The 20,215-nt window shown below is 49.4% G+C and overlaps 1 protein-coding gene across 1 annotated transcript in view; it reads right to left on the reverse strand.

Moving 5' to 3' along the window:
• The window catches only part of DCST2 (DC-STAMP domain containing 2), a 66,070-nt gene that overhangs the window by 32,851 nt on the left and 13,004 nt on the right, over positions 1–20,215 (reverse strand). Inside the window, exons 5-7 of the mRNA XM_015419103.1 lie at positions 16,079–16,144; positions 15,153–15,366; positions 6,945–7,102 (exon numbers count right to left, since the gene is read on the reverse strand). Coding sequence (XP_015274589.1) covers positions 6,945–7,102; positions 15,153–15,366; positions 16,079–16,144 — 438 coding nt within the window. The remainder of the gene's footprint in view (positions 1–6,944; positions 7,103–15,152; positions 15,367–16,078; positions 16,145–20,215) is intronic.

The raw sequence follows: 20,215 nt of genomic DNA on the forward strand, positions 1-20,215 counted from the left end.
GGCCGCCCCCCCATGTTACCAGAAGTGTGGTCACCCAGCCACACCCACCTTTTGCTTCTTATTCTGTTTACCTTGTTTGTGATCAAAACCCATGGCCTTTTTTTGTAGCAGGAACTCCTTTGCATGTTAGGCCACACACCCCTAATGTAGCCAATCCTAATGAGTTTCTGCTGTTGGGTGTGGCCTATTATGCTAATGAGTTCCTGCTGGGTGTGGCAAATTTGGGAGCCAGCCGGAACTCCGTTCCTGTGCGTTACTGCTTAAAGATAGCCCTGCTAAGAAGACAGCTCCTGTCTCAGAGTCTTCCTCACTGGATTCAATTTGAACAAGTTCTCCTTGGTGTGGTCAATCTTGTGGCAGGATAGTGACACTTCAGATGGCGGGGGGGAGCTCACATAAGTGTATGTTTCTCCATGTGAAAAAAATTAAAAATCCCCTTCATATTGAAAATGAGCGTGTCTATCGTGTTATATATTTGTTAAGAAATCATGCTGTATATTGTTTTCATACACACATGCATTCTGATAAAGCAATCAAATTGCCCTTACATTATGGCTTTGCTAATTATATCCCCTGTGCTTTTTTTCCTATTCCTTTTTTCTTTCTGTATCCCCTTAAAATTTTAAAATAAATTTTATTTTTAAAAAAGAAAAGAAAATGAGTGTGTCGGGGGTGAAAACTTGAATCGACCAGGTTTGAAGAAATTTCTTGAACCAGTTTGAAACAAGCATCACTCCAGTTTAAATGAAGGCGCTGTGGAGACTGCTTTAAAAATGAAGATGCAGACATGAGTGTTCCCTCTAAGATGAGTCAGTGTGAGCTAGCTCACAGTTTTTTAGCCTCCAGCTCACAGATTTTTGTCTTAGCTCAGGAAGGATGGCTCCAAAGCTAACTAATTTATTCAGTAGCCAAATCACTTGCTCACAACTTTAATGCCAGTAGCTCACAAAGTAGAATTTTTGCTCATAAGACTCCACAGCTTAGAGGGAACATTGGATGACCCTAGTCTATTCTTCTTGGCACACTCGTTTTCTAACTTCAGGGAATTTCCCCCATACAGTGAGGTGGCTTAATCCTGTGGGACTAAGAAAGAAAGAAGGAGCCTTTTGAGATTTAGCAGAACTGGTTTAACCTGATGGCCATGCGTTTTGCTTTGGTAACAGCTAAGTGTGTTTGGACTCTGTCTAGGGACAGGTTAGCCAGCTCATTTTAAAAAGCTCTCTGAGGCGGAGTGCTTCTGGCATATGCATAATGCATCACTCCAAGGAAAGGGAAAGTCCTTCAAGCAAAAGGCTTCTGAGCGGGAGTGGATGAAGGCTCACTGGTGCCCTAAACACTGACCAATCTTGGTGCCCCCCTCCTTTCCACACTGACCCAGTCCATTTTAGTTGTTGACCTGTCCAGGGCTATTTTTGGGCAGGAACGCACAGGAATGGAGTTCCGGCTGGCTTCCAAGTTGGCCACGCTCAGCAGGAATAGCATAATAGGCCACACCCAACAGCAGAAACTCATTAGGATTGGCTACATTAGGGGTGTGTGGCCTAACATGCAAAGGAGTTCCTGCTACAAAAAAAGGCCATGGGTTTTGATCACAAACAAGGTAAACAGAATAAGAAGCAAAAGGTGGGTGTGGCTGGGTGACCACACTTCTGGTAACATGGGGGTGCGGCCTAATATGCCAATGAGTTGTGCTGTCAGGGGTGTGGCCTAATATGCTAATGGGTTTCTGCTGTTGGGTGTGGCCTATTATGCTAATGAGTTCCTGCTGGGCTTTCTCTACAAAAAAAGCCCTGGACCTGTCTGACCAGATATACAATGCAGGTTGCAGCAATACAAAAATTTATTCATAGGATAACACAATATACTGTACAAACTAAGCTTTTCACCCATTTCCCAACTTTGTGGTGCCCCCTTTTGGCCCTGGTGCCCTAAGCACGTGCTTAGTCTGCTTAATGGTTAGCCTGCCCCTGCTTCTGAGCACGTGCAGAATAATTTCCCCATTTGAAACAGCATTGATTTTTTTTAAAAAAAGACCCTAAAGACGCTGTGCCCTGACCCGGATGGCCCAGGCTAGCTCCATCTTGTCAGATCTCGGAAGGCCAGCAAGGTCAGCCCTGTGTAGTATTTGGATGGGAGACCTCCAAGGAAGCCCAGGGTCGCTATGCAGAGGCAGGCCATGGAAAACCATCTCTGAATGTCTCTGGCCTTGGAAACCTTACGGGCTTGCCGCAAGTTGGCTGTGACTTGACGGCATTTTCTACCACTAAAGACACTGGGCGCTCACCGACAAGCTAAATAGTCCCGTTTCAGTCCCCTTCAGCGACAACTTTCAGGTGGATCTTGCCGCTTCCACACACTCAGAGGTCCAGTTGCAACGGTGCTGAAAGTGGATCGGAAGTGCCTCATTTAGTGTGTGTGGAAGCACCCAACTGTGTCTCAGAATTAAGTGAGGAGAAAGTATGGCTGATTTTGCACTAGAGCTGCCTCGTTGTTGCGCCGCCGTTTGCCCCGAAACGATCGGTCAATTTCACACCCGAAGCCGCGGGGCTGCATGTTGACCCGCGGCTTCGCCCGATTTCCTCCGCAGTTTCGTGATCCTCAAAAAACAGATCGAGCCACTTTGTCATGCGGTGTCGAGCCACTTCCGGTTTAAACCCCCTCCCCGCTTGAAAGCTGCCCGAGGCTTCTGCTTTTCGCCCGTCATTTTTTAAAAAGCGTTGGCGGTGTGCGCATAAGCGGAGGTCATTGTGTTTTTAAAAACAATGTTTAAACGGTGCCTAGTTTTCGCGTTTAGACGAGTTTGGGAAGTGTTACAGCAGTCGGGTTGAAGTGGAAATCGCTGTTCTGTGCACACACGAAAATTTTAGCTCTACAGATGGTTGCCTGTGCGCATGCCCAAACTAAGAGAGAAAAAAACAACACTGACGCATGCTCCTGCCTGTGGATGGCAGGGAGCAATATGGCTGCACAGCGATCCGGAGCAAGGAGGGGAGTGTGATTGCGATTCTCCAGGTTAAAAAAGACCGCATCAGGGCCGGAGCAATTTAAACTGCTCCCAGCACGCCATCTGACCGCACCCTGTATGTACTTGACAAGAATGTTATAATAGCACACTATACACTTTATAGAATGACTAGGAAAAAGGCCCATTGTGGAAATAAATACAACGAGCTCTAGAAAGAGGCTCTGGGTGGGTGCCCCGGCCTTGGACACTCAGAGTCAATTTGCTATGGCGACCTCAGCAGGGTATAATGACACTCAGTCCACCATTTTCTCCAGAGGAACTGATCTCTGCTACCTAAAGAACAGTTGTAATTTTGAGTGATCTCCAGCCCTCACCTGGAGATTGGCAAGGATGGTTCTCCATAAGGGAATGGTTGGCTTGGAGGGTGGAGTTTACGGCTTTGTACCTGTCCAAGGCCCCACACCTCCTGAAACCTCACCCTCTCCAGGCTCCATCCCTCACATCTCCAGGAATTTCCCACCTGGAGTTGGCAACCCTATTTCCTTCCCAGCCAATCATCCACCTACCTTTATTTCCCCCTCACTCTTCAGCTTTCCACCCCCCACACACCTGCAGCCTCTCCCATGCTCTGAAGCCCTTACTGCTACGTCACATTGGCTGTCATACGGGGGCCACCTCAGCAGCTTATAAGGAGCCCACCATTTTCTCCAGGGGAACTGATCTCTGCCATCTGGAAAGCAGTTGTAATTCTGAGTGATCTCCAGCCCTGGAGATTGGACACATTTTACCTCAGAACAGCAAATTGTTTAGAATGTTAAGAGGCAAAAGCCAATCAAGTTGCATATGCAAACGACCTCTGTGTTCTGAGGCAAAGGCCAATGAGGCTGCATATGCAAATAATCTCTGTGTTCTGACTGGCTATGGGGGGGAGAGGAACAGCAAACTGTTTATGTTGGAGGCGAGACTCAAGCAATGCAGCCAGTGGATAGGGACAGATTCAGAGTGACACACCAGGGCGCCAACCAATTTCGGAGCGTGTGGAATGTTCTAGAGAAGTGCCACCACCATTCGGCTTTTATATATAAGGGAGATAGTTATAAATAGAACACGTTAATTTACAAAAGTTTCTTGCAGTGCATATTTATTCGTTACTTGACCCATCTGGACGTTGGCAACCAGGGCCGGTTCTAAGTTCTGAGGGATCCTGGGCAGCGTTCCCAGGGCCTCCCCTCTTCTACCCCCTCAAGCCCCACACACCCTCCTTTCCTCCCCCCCCCACTCATATGCCTCCCACCTGCCTGTGTGTTTCTTCCAACTGCCCGCACTCACCATGGTCTGCCGCCCTTTCCCCAGTAGCAGTGGGCAGTGTGTGTAGTTGGGGACACGGCGGAGCAAATAAATGAGTGGGGTGTCAACGGCAGCAGGCCCCTGCCAGAGGCCCTGGGCCCTGTTGGCTGCCCCACTTCAAGTTATGCTAGGGCTCCCAGCTCCAGGTTGGGAAATACTTTTGGATTTTGGGGGTGGAGCCTGAGGAGGGGTTGAGGAGGGGAGGATCGTCAGTGGGGTAGAATGCCACAGAACCCATCTTCCAAGGCGGCCATTTTTTCTAGGGGAACTTATCTCTGTCACCTGGAAATCGGTTGTCATCACAGGAGATCTCCAGGCCCCACCTGGAGTATGGCAGCCAGACTACTCCTGCAAGGTGTGGCGAAAGGAAGCTGGGGGAGAGAGAGGGCCTGGGATGAGCTAGAACCCCCTACCACCCCCTCTCGGAGGCTCAGCTCAAGCCAGGCCAAGAAGAAGGGGATTCTGGGAAGGTACTATGTGGCCTCAGATTCTGACCTGCCTCTCAGGGCGTCTGACAGGCCTCCCCACCTTCTTTGCAACAAATGTAAAGCCATCCCAGAAAATTAGGGTTCCCAGCTCTGGGTTGGGAAATACCTGGCGATTTGGTGGTGGAGCCTGAGGAGGGCGGGGTTTGGGGAGGGGAGGGGCTTCCGTGGGGTACAATGCAATAGAGTCCACCTTCCAAAGCGGCCATTTTCTCCAAGGGGGAACTGACAGGGCCGGCTCACCCATTAGGCGAACTAGGCATTCGCCTAGAGCGCCGGGCCCTGGATGGGGCGCCAAGCTGTGCCTCCCCCCCTCCTCTGGTAGCAAAAGGGTGGCTGGCTCCAGAGGTCTCCAGATCTCCAGGCCCCACCGGGAGGTTGGCATCTGCGCCACAAGGCAGCCTTGCCTAGGGCGCAGAAACACCTCAAGCCCCTGGGAACTGATCTCTGTCACCTGGGGATCGGTTGTAATCCCAGGAGACCTCTAGCCACTGCCTGCAGGTTGAAGCCAAAAGTGAGAGATCATGGGAGGAGATGGAAGTCCAAACAAAATGTCAGTGACAAGAATAACGAAGAGTCAATAAAGATATACATGCAAAATTGTTTACTATCTCTCCCTTATAATAATTGAGTAAGACGCAGAGGCACGCAAATGCGCACCTACAGTGTTTGGATGAATGCCCTGTCTGTCAGCACGTTCCCTGGAGTCCATTGGACATCTCGCCTAACACCCACCTCGGAGCACTCCCTCCCCAAGACGCAGAGGCACGCAAATGCGCACCTACAGTATGTGGATGAATGCCCTGTCCGTCAGCACCTTCCCCGGCGTCCATTGGACGTCGCGCCTAACTCACACCTTGGAGCACTCCCCCCCACTAGCTAAGGCGGCCGGGAAGAGGCTTGCAGCGTCCACCTTCCCTGTGCCGCCAAGCCCTGCGCCACGGTAACTGCGGCCACTTCTCCGGGGGGGGACCGGGCCCCGCCCCGCCGCCCTCGCTTCGCCGTCTGAGTCGGCCGCCGCTATGCGCGGCCGGGGGCTGGGTGGGTGGGCGGCCGGGGAGGAGCTAGGGCCTCAGGGGATCCCCATTGCCGCGTGCGCAAGGCGAGCGACGGCGCGCTCCAGTGACACGCAGTGGGAAGTCCCCCCAAGACCACCGCCTGCCTCCCTCGGGGGCCAGGCGAGCCCCCCACGATCGCTGCCACCGACCTCAACCGCCGCTGCTCCCTCGCCTTTCGAGGCGGTGGCGGACACAGCCCCTTCCTGCCTGCCTTGCCTCGGCTGCGAGGAGCTCCCGTTTCGCCGGACACCCGCCCTCTCCACGTCTGGCCTGGACCGCGCGCCGACAGGACACGACCCGCTGAGGTTAGCCTCCCCATGCCTTTCGCTTCTCGGCGGCACCGCTGTAAAAGGTTATTCGCCTGCGCGAGCCAGGCCCACACTCTGGGACGCCTGTGACGGGGGGTGGAAGGGGGTGCCCCGGCGACGCGCGGACCCAGACCACCCACACACACCCGCTAGCGCCCGTTGTATTCATACCTGCAACGGACCTTTCTCCTAGTAATAATTATAATCCTGTGGGAAACTCTTCTTTTATCGCTCACATGCAACGAATTTTGCGCAATAAAAATATCCGTTTCACAAGGATTGCTTTATCTGAGCATGTAGTGATTACAATTCTTATCAATTTCCACTTATCAACTCTCGAAATAAACATCCCATGTTGACTCTCTGGATTTTGCTCTGTGTCTCTGGCAGTCGACTGCCCTGAATTCTGTAGGCATTAAATTTCGGGGCGAAGGCATAAAGACCTTGTGAAGACCTTGGGTTCTGGTATCAGAGAGTCAACATGGGATGTTTATTTCGAGAGTTGATAAGTGGAAATTGATAAGAATTGTAATCACTACATGCTCAGATAAAGCAATCCTTGTGAAACGGATATTTTATTGCGCAGAATTTGTTGCGTGTGAGCGATAAAAGAGAGTTTCCCACAGAATTATAATTATTATAGTAAACAATTTTGCATATATATCTTTATCGACTCTTCGTTATTTTTGTCACGGATGCTTTGTTTGGACTTCCACTGCCTGCAGGTTGACAGCCGTAGGGTATGCCGACGCCAGCCCTGTTTGGCACCCTTTTGTCCTACCTGGGCGGATGTATTTCGCGCTCTCTGTGGCAGACAGCGGGAGGACAGTGGGCCTCTGGTTCTTTCTCCTCATGGCTTCCATTTCGAGGAACTGTTTTGTGATGTAGATGTTGTCAAAGCTGTCCTCATGCAAGTAACACTTCCGGTAGAGCAGAGCCCTGTGGGAGACAGACAAGCCCACCAATTTTTCAGGAGCAAAGATCGACAAAGGGGTGGGGGTTTTTTTTGGTAACACTCCAATACTCCTCTCAAGAATCATCTTTCCCCATTCGGCCCACTGTTATATATTCCTGCAGGCTCGAGCCTCTCGGTTGTCCGCTTTCTCTGCGCCTTTGATTTCCTGAAAAGATTTTTATCCTGCCTTTTGATTCCTGGGGGTGCCTCACAATAGGCTTTCTGCGGCTTTCGAATGAAAACCTTTTCATACGCAGCGACAAAAGGGAACGCAGCGGCACGTCCGAGCCGTATCAAAAGCGGCACGCGCCCAAGGATCTGACGTGGGGGGGGGGGGAGCTTGGCTCAATGAAAACGTTCCCACTTGTCCCTTAAAAGATCGGAGCGATTGCGGCACAATAGCCTCTCCATCCCTGATTTGAAAGCCAAGAGGCTGTTGGTTCTCGGGGTTAAAGGTCGGCTAGAGAGAAAATGAATTGCCGTAATGATACGTTCAAAACCTAGCTCAGCCGCAGCTCAGCAGGCGCAGGGTGTAATGCGGCTGTCTATGCGCCGCGTGGTGCCTTGACATTCATGCGCGCACATTGACGTAAATGTGTACTATAGGGAAGATTCTCCAGTCAGAGATTTAATGTTTTGAGACTATGGGGGGACCAAGCTGAAACCTGGAGGACAGAGCTGGCCTGTTCACCCAGAGGATGTAGGCCAGAGTGTGGACTCTAATCTGGGAGAAACCGGTTTGATTCCCCACTCCTCCTTCACGTGCAGCTGCTGGTGTGACCTTGGGTCAGTCACAAGTTCTCTCAGAGCTGTTCTCTCAGGAGCAGTCCTCAAAAGAGCTCTCTCAGCCCCACCTGCCTCACAGGGTGTCCGTTGTGGGGAGGGGAAGGGAAAGGAGATTGTAAGGCACTCTGAGACTCCTTCAGGTAGTGAAGGGCGGGGTATAAATCCCATCTCTTCTTCATTTGTTATGAGGGCCAGATCTGACAGAAATGTCACTTTGTCGGGCTGTGCCACATATGCCATAAAACGTAATGCCGGTAGGGTTGCCATTCCTCCGGTGGTGCCAGGGAAACCCCCAATATTTGAGACTTCGGCCCGCTGCCGGCCCCCTGGCTGGCAGGGAAAGCCCCACCCCCAAGCAGGGACATCACACAGGAGCCCCACCCCCAAACAGGGACATCACACCAGAAGTGACATCATTGCACAGTGGGGATGTCACGTGGGGACGCTCTGGCATTTGGGCAAACTATGGTTTGAGGCCAAAAAACCCACAGAGTTTGCCCAAATGCCAAAGCGTCCCCTATGCAACACCCCCCCCGGAAGCCCCCCACCCCCCAGTCTTCTGCCCCAGGCAAGGTAAGACCTGGCAATCTTAAATGCCAGGTACTGGAGATATAAACTTTATAAAGGGCAGTAGCTGGTAAGTTCCAAGGGGGGGTGCAGAGGAAAACCCACATGAGCCGACTGGAGAGCCAGAGGTGCAGTGCTGGGCAGACGTTCCCACGCTGCCTGGAGGGGGGGCAAACCCCTTCCCCAGCCCGCTCCTGCTGCCAATGCTGTGAGCCCGGTCCCCAGGGACCGATTTGGTGTAGTGGTTAAGTGCGTGGACTCTAATCTGGGAGAACTGGGTTTGATCCCCCACTCCTCCACATGCAGCTGCTGGTGTGACCTTGGGTCAGTCACAAGTTCTCTCAGAGCTGTTCTCTCAAGAGCAAAAGAGAAAAGGAGATTGGATTTATACCCCGCCCTTCACTTGGAGTCTCAGAGCGGCCTACAAACTCCTTTCCCTTCCCCTCCCCACAACAGACACCCTGTGAGGTGGGTGGGGCTGAGAGAACTCCGACACAAACTGCTCTTTTTCAAGGACAGCTGTGCCAGAGCTTGTGACTGACTCAAGGTCACATCAGCAGGTGCAAGTGGAGGAGTGGGGACTCAAACCCGGTTCTCCCAGATTAGAGTCCGCGCACTTCACCACTACACCAAACTGGCTCGAAAGAGCTCTATCAGCCCTACCTACCTCACAGGGTGTCTGTTGTGGGGAGGGGAAGACTGTAAGCCACTCTGAGACTCCATTGGGTAGTGAAGGGCAGGGTATAAATCCAATCTCCTCTTCTTCTAAAAACGCCAAGTGGCTGGGTATTGCGAGCTCCCCTCTGCCCCTGAGTGCAGGATCGGCCACAGTTGTGGAAGTGGTGCCATGCCGAGGCACCTGGGTGGTGGGCAAAGCTTTCCCCCTTTGCCAGGTCTGGGATTGCTGGCGGGGAAGTGCCAAGCCAAGCCATAGCCCCAGTTCCCGTGAAGGCAGCCTTCATAAAGGTGACTTTTCACCGAAATGGCGGGAGTGGGGTTGGATGGGACAAAGTCATTTGCCACTGCCACTTGAAACCCTTGGGCCAGCCCTGTTGAGATGAAAAACCTTTATGCTTCTGCCCCCAAATTTAATGCCTACAAAAATTTTGGGGCAATCGACTGCCAGAGACACAGAGCAAAATCCACACATGACATCTAGTATCCATCACATCCGAGGTGTATTCTGCTCAGCTGCTGTTGGTCATCAGCAGTGTCCGATTTCCCCTTTGATCAAATCTTGTTTTACTTCCTCCTCTCTCTGCACCATTCTCCCTGCTGGATATTTAACTGAGCCTACAGATGTACTCTTCTGTGCCTCCGAAGAAGGGAGGTCTGGCCCAGGATAGTCTGTGCTGAAAGAAATTATGTTTAGTCTTCTAAGGTGCTACTCGACGGAGCAGAATATGGAAACCGCCCCTGGTAAACAGGGAACAGAAGAGGAAGAGCCCTCGAGAGGAGGTAAAGGTAAAGGTTTCCCTTGCTCAAAAGCCAGTCGAATCCGACTCTAGAGGGCGGTGCTCATCTCCGTTTCCAGCCCAAAGAGCCAGCGCAGTCCAAAGACTTCTCCGTGGTCATGTGGCCGGCATGACTAGACGCCAAGGCCCACAGAACGCTGTTACCTTCCCACCGAAGCAGCACCTATTTATCTACTTGTAATGTATTGGAACGATTACATGAATCACCTCATAGGACTCCCATGTTAAGCTTCGAGCCAAACCAGGGCTCCTCTGAGCGAACTTCCTATTGGTCGCTCTGCAACAGCGACCAATCAGAACTGTGCCATTCCCTGCGAGGGAAAGACTCCCATTGGTCTTTAACTCATCAATCTCATTGGTTGTTAAATGTAAATAGGCGTGGCTATATTAGCCCAGTAATGTTTAAAAGGAGGCTAGCTCCCAATGTTAAACTGTTCTGGTTTCTTACTGAGTTGAGTGCTTGTTCGTTACTTCCAATAAAGCTGAATCACTTGCTGAATCACTCTACGAGTCCTTTGTTAGCACGATCTAACAATACTTGCAGTTTCTTGCTTTTGAACTGCTAGGTTGGCAGGAGCTGGAACCAGAGACGGGAGCTCACTCTGTCATGCAGCACACTCGTGTCTCGAACTGCCGAACTACTGACCTTCCGGTCTGCAGCTCAGCGTCTTAACCACTTGAGCCACCGCAGCCCCTTTTCGAGAGGAGGCCTCAGGGGCAAATTCAGGAACTGAAACAATTCCCAAGATCCTTTGCGAGAACCCCCCCCCCAGGTCTCATTATGTTTCCCCCGGGGTCTTCCCGAGTTCAGTGTGAGCCATGATATATATTGAGAGTTCTGTGTTGGTCTCATTTATGTCAGATCCAGCCCTCGTAACAAATGAGTTTGACACCCCTGCTTTAAGTGTACCCCATCTACACATACAGAACCCCTAAGGAAGAAAATGGCAGCTCCCCAGGGCATTTCAGGTCAAGAAAACTGTGCTGGGGGGACGGGGGGGGGGGGGGGGTGATCCTTCTCTCCTTATGCACTGTGGTCCCAATCCAAGTCACACTCACACGTGTGCCAGGTATTAAGGGCACAGAATTCACAGGGCCAATCGATGGATCCAGGGGGGAAAATACCCTCATATGTTTTTATGCCATAGGGCTTGGGAACAAAATCCTTTTGTTTCCCTTGCTTTTAAACTGAATTTTAACCCACCTTTTAGTGGCTTATTTAAACATCTCTTAAAAAAAAAAAAAAATCTCCACGGCCTGTATCCCTCTTCTTTTGCACTGTTTCACGTGTTCTGCTTTTTTGTGTTGCTCTGTGCGGCTTTTTAAAAATGCCGATGTAACACAAGATTATGATGGTGTCAGCACTGGCTAGGCCAAAACCGAAAAGGTTGAAAAGCAAATAATCATCATGTCTAGTCTTGTACGGTTGACAGGTCTGTTACGGCTTACAAAGGGCATCACTCTGCAGATTATCGATACGTTGTTTATTTATTAAAGGACGTTTGACTTGTTTAGGCTGTATTGATTTTGTAAGAGTTTGTATTTCTCTGCTTGCTCCTCAACCTTTTCTGAATTTGCGTGCTTTGTGTGGGGGCTGCAGGTTTAGAAACTCCACACACACCCCATATTTATCACAGGCACTCAATGAAATTGCTGAGTGGTCGGGTTAGAACGGATAAAAGGAAGTACTTCTTCACCCAAAGAGTGATTAACACATGGAATTCACTGCCACAGGAGGTGGTGGCGGCTACAAGCATGGACGGCTTCAAAAGGGAATTAGATAAGCATATGGAGCAGAGGTCCATCAGTGGCTATTAGCCACAAGATATAGATAGGGGCTCTGGGGCAAGTGATGCTCTTTCTTCTTGGTGCTTGGGGAGGGGGCAACAGTGGGAGGGCTTCAAATGTCCTGGCCCCACTGGTGGACCTCCTGATGGCACTGGTATTTCTGGCCACTGTGTGACACAGAATGTTGGACTGGATGGGCCTTTGGCCTAATCTAACATGGGTGTCTCTTATGTTCTTATGTTCAGGCTGGCCTAGTTTTACTAAGGGGTGGTGGTGGTGGTTTTAACGTCTTATCTTGTGAACAAGATGCAGCTCAACCAGGATAGGTGCAGACTGAGTTCTTCAATAACAAAAACGAGAAGCACACGTACCAAATGACTGCAATAAAAAAGGCCGATGCTATGCTGGGGATTATTAGGAAGGGTATTGAAAACAGATCAGCCAATATCATAATGCCCCTATATAAATCAATAGTGCGACCTCATTTGGAATACTGTGTGCAGTTCTGGGCACCACACCTTAAAAAGGATATTATAGCTTTGGAAAAAGTGCAGAAAAGGGCAACTCGAATGATAAAAGGGTTGGAACACTTTCCCTATGAGGAAAGGTTAAAGCGCTTAGGGCTCTTTAGCTTGGAGAAAAGACGACTAAGGGGTGACATGATCGAGGTTTATAAGATTATGCATGGGAAAGAACAGGTAAAGAAAGAGGTACTTTTCTCCCTTTCTCACAATACAAGAACCCGTGGGCACTCCATGAAATTGCTGAGCGGTCGGGTTAGAACGGATAGAAGGAAGTACTTCTTCACCCAAAGAGTGATTAACACATGGAATTCAGTGCCACAGGAAGTGGTGGTGGCTACAAGCATGGACGGCTTCAAAAGGGAATTAGATAAGCATATGGAGCAGAGGTCCATCAGTGGCTATTAGCCACAAGGTATAGATAGGGACTCTGGGGCAAGTGATGCTCTGTCTTCTTGGTGCTTGGAGGGGTCAACAGTGGGAGGGCTTCTAATGTCTTGGCCCCACTGGAGGACCTCCTGATGGCATCTGGTATTTCTGGCCACTGTGTGACACAGAGTGTTGGACTGGATGGGCCTTTGGCCTGATCCAACATTGGCGTCTCTTATGTTCTTATTTTATTATTTATTTATTATATTTATAACCCGCCCGCCCCGCAATTTTTTATGTAAATGGGGGACACGCTTCTGGGTAGCAGTGTGTGTGAACAAGATTTTGGGGTATGGGTAGTCTATAAGCTAAATATGAGCAGTCAGTGTGACGCAGCAGCAACAAAGGCTAATGTGGTTTGGGGGGGGGTATCAACAGAGGCATAACATCCAAAACGCAAGATGTCATAGTCCTATTGTGCGCTGCGTTGATCAGGCTGCGCCTGGAGTACTGTGTACAGTTTCGGAGGCCTCACTTCCAAAAGGTTGTGGACAGAATGGAGTGGGTACAGAGGAGAGCGACAAGGATGATCAGGGGGCTGAAGGCCAAGCCATAGGAGGAAAGGCTGAGGGACTGGAGAACTAGTCTGGAGAAGAGGAGGTCGAGGGGGAGGTGACATGATTACTTTCTTTAAGTCTCTGAAGGGCTGTCACTCGGAGGAGGGCAGGGAGCAGTGTTCCCTCTAAGCTGAGTTAGTGTGAGCCAGCTCACAGCTTTTTAGCCTCCAGCTCACAGATTTTTGTTTTAGCTCAGGAAGGATGGGCTCCAGAGCAAGCTAATTTATGCAGCAGCCAAATTGCTCACTCACAACTTTAATACCAGTAGCTCACAAAGTAGAATTTTTGCTCACAAGACTCCACAGCTTAGAGGGAACATTGGCAGGGAGCTGTTCCTGTTGGCAGCAGAGGATAAGACTCATAAGAAAGGGTTTAAATTAAGGGCAGCCGGGCAGGTAGGTACTGGCTCCTTGGGAGGAAAGTGATGGTGAACCTAAACAGCATGATAAAAAGCAGAGACATCACCCTGCCAACAAAAGTCCGCATGGTCCAAGCAATGGTATTCCCAGTAGTCATGTATGGCTGCAAGAGTTGGGCTATAGGGAAGGCCGAGTGCCGAAGAATAGATTCTTTTTAACTGTGGTGCTGGAGAAGACTCTTGAGAGTCCCTTGGACTGCAAGGAGATCAAATCAGTCAATCCTAAAAGAAATCAACCCTGACTGTTCCCTGGAAGGCCAAATAATGAAACTGAAGCTCAAATACTTTGGCCACCAAATGAGAAGGGAGCACTCACTGGAGAAGACCCTGATGCTGGGAAAGATTGAAGGTCAAAGAAGACGGGGACGGCAAAGGATGAGATGGTTAGACAGTGTCATCGATGCAACGAACATGAAATTGAGCAAACTCCAGAGGACGACAGAAGGCAGGAGGGCCTGGCCTGGCGTGATGTGGTCCGTGGGGTTGTGAAGAGTCGGACTCGACTGTGTGATTGAACAACAACAACAACAAAAGGTACTGGCTGGATATTAGGAAAAAATGTTTCAACAGTAAGAGCAGTTCAGCAGTGGAATGGGCTGCATAGGGAGGTGGTGAGCTCCCCCTCACTGGCAGTCTTCAAGCAGCGGCTGGATGAAGACTTGTCAGGGATGCTTTAGGCTGAGCTTGCACTGAGCAGGGACTAGATGGCCTCTATGGCCTCTTCCACTCTATGTGTTATGTATTGGGATTGAATCATTCCTGATTGAATCACCCCAGAGACAGTTTGAGCTTAGAGCTCAAGAACAATAGCCCACCAGGATTCTGAAAGTAACCAATCTAGTAGTAAGTTAAAGGTAAAGGTTCCCTTACTCGAAAGCCAGTCGAATCCGACTCTAGGGTTGCGGTGCTCATCTCCGTTTCAAAGCCGAAGAGCCAGCGCTGTCCAAAGACATTTCCGTGGTCATGTGGCCGGCATGATGTTATGTAATGTTATGTAAATAGTCTATCACTGGGAGTGGGGTGTATTTGGGTGTGGCAACTGCATCCTATTTAGCAGAGCTGAGTCTCTGGAGTCTCGTCTTGGAACCCACTATTTAACACTGTGCTTTATGGTCTTGTAAGTTTCTGGCAGAGAAATCTCCCAGTGACTCAACAAAGCAGATTCAGGCATCCCGACTAATGTTCCCTCTAAGGTATGGAGTCTTGTGAGCAAAAATTCTACTTTGTGAGCTACTCGCATGAAAGTAGTGAGCGAGCGATTTGGCTACTGCATCAGTTAGTTTGCTCTGGAGCCCCATCCTTCCTGAGCTGAGACAAAAGTCTGTGAGCCGGAGGCTAAAAAACTGTGAGCTAGCTCACACTAACTCAGCTTGGAGGGAACATTGGTCCCGACTCCTGTGAAATGGAGCAAAATATGGGACTGGTCCCCAAGTGAATGGTGCGGCTGTGAGGAATTGGCCCTGGTGTCTCACTGCTCTCGCCTTTTGACTTACTTGACATAGATGTACAGAATGACCAAAGTGGACATATAGCCAAAGAGCCCCACGGCCTCCCGCACCGGCTGCAGGCGCAGCGAGATGTCCTCCATGATGTCGAAGGCCACCTGGGACAGGCTCTTGCTGGCATTGACGGACACGTCGTAATGGTGGACGGTGGTGATGTTGAATTCAAACTCACGGCGGATGCGGTCGAGCACTCTGGAGATGGCTGGGGGTGGGCGGGAGAGTGAGAATCGGGTGAGGCACTGCTCCACACCAGCAACTTTGCATTTTGAAGTGTCACAGATCTGGGACCACAAGACGGGCAATGTTTTTTTTGGGGGGGGGGATTAGACGATACTGCTCAGCCGGGAGTTGTTAAGATCAAGTTGTTAAGAGCAAGATGGAACCTCCACATGCAGTGACAGTCTATCTTTGGACGCCAAGTGCCACAGAACTCAAATGTGCTGGGCAGCTTTCCAGAGGCATCCCTGTTGTTGACATTTGAAAATGAACGGTGGGCTTGATAGACCCATGAAAACAGACCCATCCCTCAAGGATAATCTATCATCAATCCTATTAGCCCTGACAACCCAATGGAACCTCCTCATTCAGAGGCAGTGTACCTCCAAGTGCCAGGTGCTTTAGAGGCATAAACTGGGAGGGCTGTTGCCTTCATACCCTACTTGTGGGTTTCCCCAAAAAACATTTGGGCGGCTGTGACTGGAAACAGGATCCACAGATTCAATGGATCTGGGTATGGTCAAGTAAGGTGGGGTTCTCATTGCCATTCAGAAGAAGTCAGGTGTGTGTGTGTGTGGGGGGGGGGGTTTCCTTTGGCCATTCATAGATACGAGTCTGCCTCACCATCCCCCCCCCACACCACACCCAGCTTCTCCGACTTGAGGCCAGTGAGTCAGAAAGGACCCCAGAGCACTCACGAGCTCCAATGTTGCGGCGTATGAACGGCACGATATATTGGGGAATGATGCAAAACACGAGGAGGACTGCGGGAAAGAAAGAAAGAAAGACCATTAAAAGAAGAAGAAGAAGAGTTGGTTTTATAACCTGCTCTTCACGACCCAAAGGAGTCTCGGAGCGGCTTACCATCACCTTCCCTTCCTCTCCCCACAACAGACACCCTTGTGAGGTAGGTGGGGCTGAGAGAGTTCCAGGGCTATTTTTAGGCAGGAACGCACAGGAACGCAGTTCTGGCTGGCTCCTGCGTTGGAACTCATTAGCATAATAGGCCACACCCAACAGCAGAAATTCATTAGGATTGGCTACAATTAGGGGTGTGTGGGAGTTCAAATGCAAAGGAGTTCCTGCAACAAGAAAAGGCCCTGGGTTTTGACAACAAACAAGGTAAACAGAATAAGAAGCAAAGGGTGGGTGTGGCTGGATGACCACATTTCTGGTAACATGGGGGTGTGGCCTAATATGCTAATGAGCTGCTCTCGGGGTGTGGCCTATTATGCTAATGAATTTCTGCTGTTGGGTGTGGCCTCTTATGCTAATGAGTTCCTGCTGGGCTTTTCCTACAAAAATAGCCCTGGAGAGTTCTAACAGAACTGTGACTGACCCAAGTGATCTGAGACTAGCAATAGTCTCATATTGCTAGACTCATGCCACTTAGGGCTGGCTTCATGTGGAGGAGTGGAGAATTAAACCCACTTCGCCAGATCAGAGTTGGCTGCTTTTAACTACTACACCACACTGGCTCTGCCCCCCTCCCGCCCCAGATGCAATGGTTAGCCTCTGTGACCTACCAAGACCCCCATATCTCACTGCACGTAAGGATACGATCAAACTGGGAGGAACTATGGAAAGCGGCAACGATTATGAAAATCTCCCTCCTCCATGTGACCTTCCAGGATTCTATAAACTCTCATGCACTTCACCAGCCCGTCTCCTCTGGCCTTTTACCACTTTAAGTGACTCTCAGCTGCTCTCAACATTCTCTGCCTCCTGCAGCATACGCAGTCTGCCATGCTCTGCCATGGAAGCTTGTCCAGGTCATACACTACGGCTGCCAAGTGGGGGCGGGTGGCGGGTAAACCCCCGCTTTGGAGGCCTGATTTCCGCTGCCGTGGAATCGGGCCTCGGGGGGAACTCCGCCCCCCCAAAGCGCAATGCACCAGAGGTGACACAACCACGTCGATCACGTTGGGGGCGTGGCCCTGATCGTCGGAGGGAAAACTCTATGGTTTTCCCTCCGACGATCGGGGCCACGCCCTCAATGTGTTAGACGCCGCGCGTCACTTCCGGTGACATGCTGGCGGCGCACACACGCATCAACTGAGAGCTCCTGGAGCCCAGCGACGCTCCCCCGCCGGTAGGGAAAATCAACTTGGCAACCCTATCATACACTCTCCACCTACCCTAACTCGCAGGGTTGCTGTGAGGATAAAATGCAGGAGACGAGAATGATGTAAGCTGCTATGGGTCCCCATTGGAGAGAAAGGCAGGGTATGTATGTATTTATTTATTTAATTCAGTTTCTGTCCCGCCCTTCCCGCCGAGGCAGGCTCAGGGCGGCTGAAATATAAATGAAGTAAATAACACAGTCTAAAAACAGAGCAGTTCAATAGTACGAGAGATCTGATAAGCAAAGCATTAGGACAAGGATTACAAATGAATAACAATGCGAAAAGCATGTGACAAATGTCAAACAATGCAAAAAATGTAAACACAGAAGTTAATGTAGTAACAGCAGCATGATACATCGAACAGACAGATAAAATGTACCCTAAAGACCGGCATAGATAACAGTCCCGTTCTCTTTAGAAAAGCCCCTTAGATACGGTGTTGACTCTTAGCAGGAATACAGTGCTTTCGAAGGTTCAAAGCACAGATATCATCTGGGTAATCCTGACTGCAACCCTGTAAACTAAACCATCATTATCACCACCCCACAAAAGGGCCTACAATATACAGGTGTTTTCCCTCGCTTTCACAGTGCATGTCCGTTGGTTTTCTTTGTCATTCTGCATTGATTTTTCTCCCTCGTTAGTTCACTTTTTTCTTTTTTTTAAAGCTGCCCCCAAGGGCAGAATTTTATTAAGTTTTAAACACAATAGAATACAATACAAAACTTAACATACAAACATTAAAACACACGCATACACATAACATAGATGGGGGTAATAAATTCTCATAAGTAATACATTGGCTATGCCTAACACTAAGAATGTTTACTAATTTTATAAGTGAGTATATCTCATTACAGTTCTCTCTAATTGGATTAAATAAGTACTCTTTTTCTTGTAAGTCGTCTTTCAATTATATCTGCCTACATATGATTATTATACCAGTTATAAAATCGAGACCATGTATTCTGAAATGTAGAATCAGAGAGACCTTTCATCAATAAAGTCAATTTGTCAATTTATTATTATTATTATTATTATTATTATTGTTATTATTATTATTATTATTTATTACCTGTGTCCAAGTATGTCAGCAAGGTAAGGCTGCACAAGCTCTATTTCCCCCTTGTTTTTTAATTTTTTTTACAAGCGGCATGAGTCTAGTGATAGGAGACTATTGCTGAATTGTTGAATCGCTGAATACAAAAAATTCAAACGACCGGGGAGGGGGGAGTTTAAAAGGAGCTATGCGAGGTTTCGTTCCCTGCTGGTGTTGACTTGAAATGGGGATTGGAGAAGAGGCAAATGATAGGGTCCCCATTGCAAAGGGGGGGGGGAGTCAGTGCTACAGGCAAAAAAATAAAGGGGGGGATCATAGGCGTGGAATGAAATTGACATGAGATGTAATGAGAGACAGACACAGGGATGGGAAGCCTAAAGCTCTGAAGACATGTTTCTCTTTCAGGCTTTAGTGAACAAAGTTAAAGGGGGGGGGGGGACACCATTTTGGCAGTCTCTGGAAGCCTAACATTAAAATGGCAGCTGAGCCACATGGTCCTTCTGCAAATTGCCAAACTTAAGAATCACTTGGGATCGATCCATTTGGTGCAATCTCCACAAGACAGGCTCAAAAAAAACCCTGCCAAGATCATGACCAGTGTGCAGGATCATATTAAAGAATCACAAAGAGAAAACCACGCACATTTGCAAGGAAGGTCAGGAGATTAGCATTACCATGCAGCTGCGCTAGGGCATCAGCGAAAACACCCCCTACCCCATTTTTTTTTCAATTTAGTGGGACAAGACTAAAAAAGCTCTCCAGAGCTTTTGGCAGAGGACACCTCCCCCGTACAAATTGCAGCGCTGGGCAAAGTGTGGTGGAGTTGCAGCCCACTTTGCACAGGCATGCACACACACACATTGTCAGCTATCACAGCTTGCAGTGCCAGTGTCAGCGGGTTCTACTGTGCATTCTATACACTCAACATGTTCCCCCGTATTATGAGATCATGTGCCTCGGTCCCATTTTTCACAGTGGCCGGTAACACAGCAGAGAATCCCCTACTGTTCCGCAATATGGAAAACCAAGCTTTGCAACTGCTTGTCAGTTTCAAAAAAGTCTTGTCAGTTTCAACGTCAAATTCCCTGCCCCCCCTTGCCTCTGTTCCTTTCTGTTCCCTTTCATTCAACACACTAACACTACAATGCAGCGTAAAACCTGAACCACGAAGATTTAAATGGAAGGCGCTTGCTGGACGCTACTGTGCAGCTGAGATAGGGCAATTGCGTACATTTTTTAAAAACTTCAGATGCCACTCCCCCCCCTCATCACGTGACGTTCCACCCTGATTTAGAAATGTTTAGTTTTTTTTAAATTGTAGCTGCAGAATAAATACACTGGAAGAAAAAGAATGGTGCATAAGGTGGGCACAGAATCCGAAGTCAAGATTACAGGCTTCCTCCTCCGAAAATCTGCAGTAAGATGTGTGTACGTACTAGTCCAAGCACTCTCGGAAAACCCGGAGAAACAGCGACCAGAAGGTGAACTGAGCCCTGAAGGGAGGGAAATCAATGCAGAGCGACAAAGAAAACCCGACAGACATTCATGGGGAAAGCGAGGGGAAACACCCATGCGTAATAGGCCTAAAATCCAGTTGCAAAGTGCATTGAGAGTGGATTGAAAGTACATTGTTTAGTCCTGGCCTGGAT

This window comes from Gekko japonicus, unplaced genomic scaffold (genome assembly GCF_001447785.1).
Source record: "Gekko japonicus isolate JY-2015 unplaced genomic scaffold, Gekko_japonicus_V1.1 scaffold25, whole genome shotgun sequence".
Taxonomy (NCBI): Eukaryota; Metazoa; Chordata; class Lepidosauria; order Squamata; family Gekkonidae; genus Gekko; species Gekko japonicus.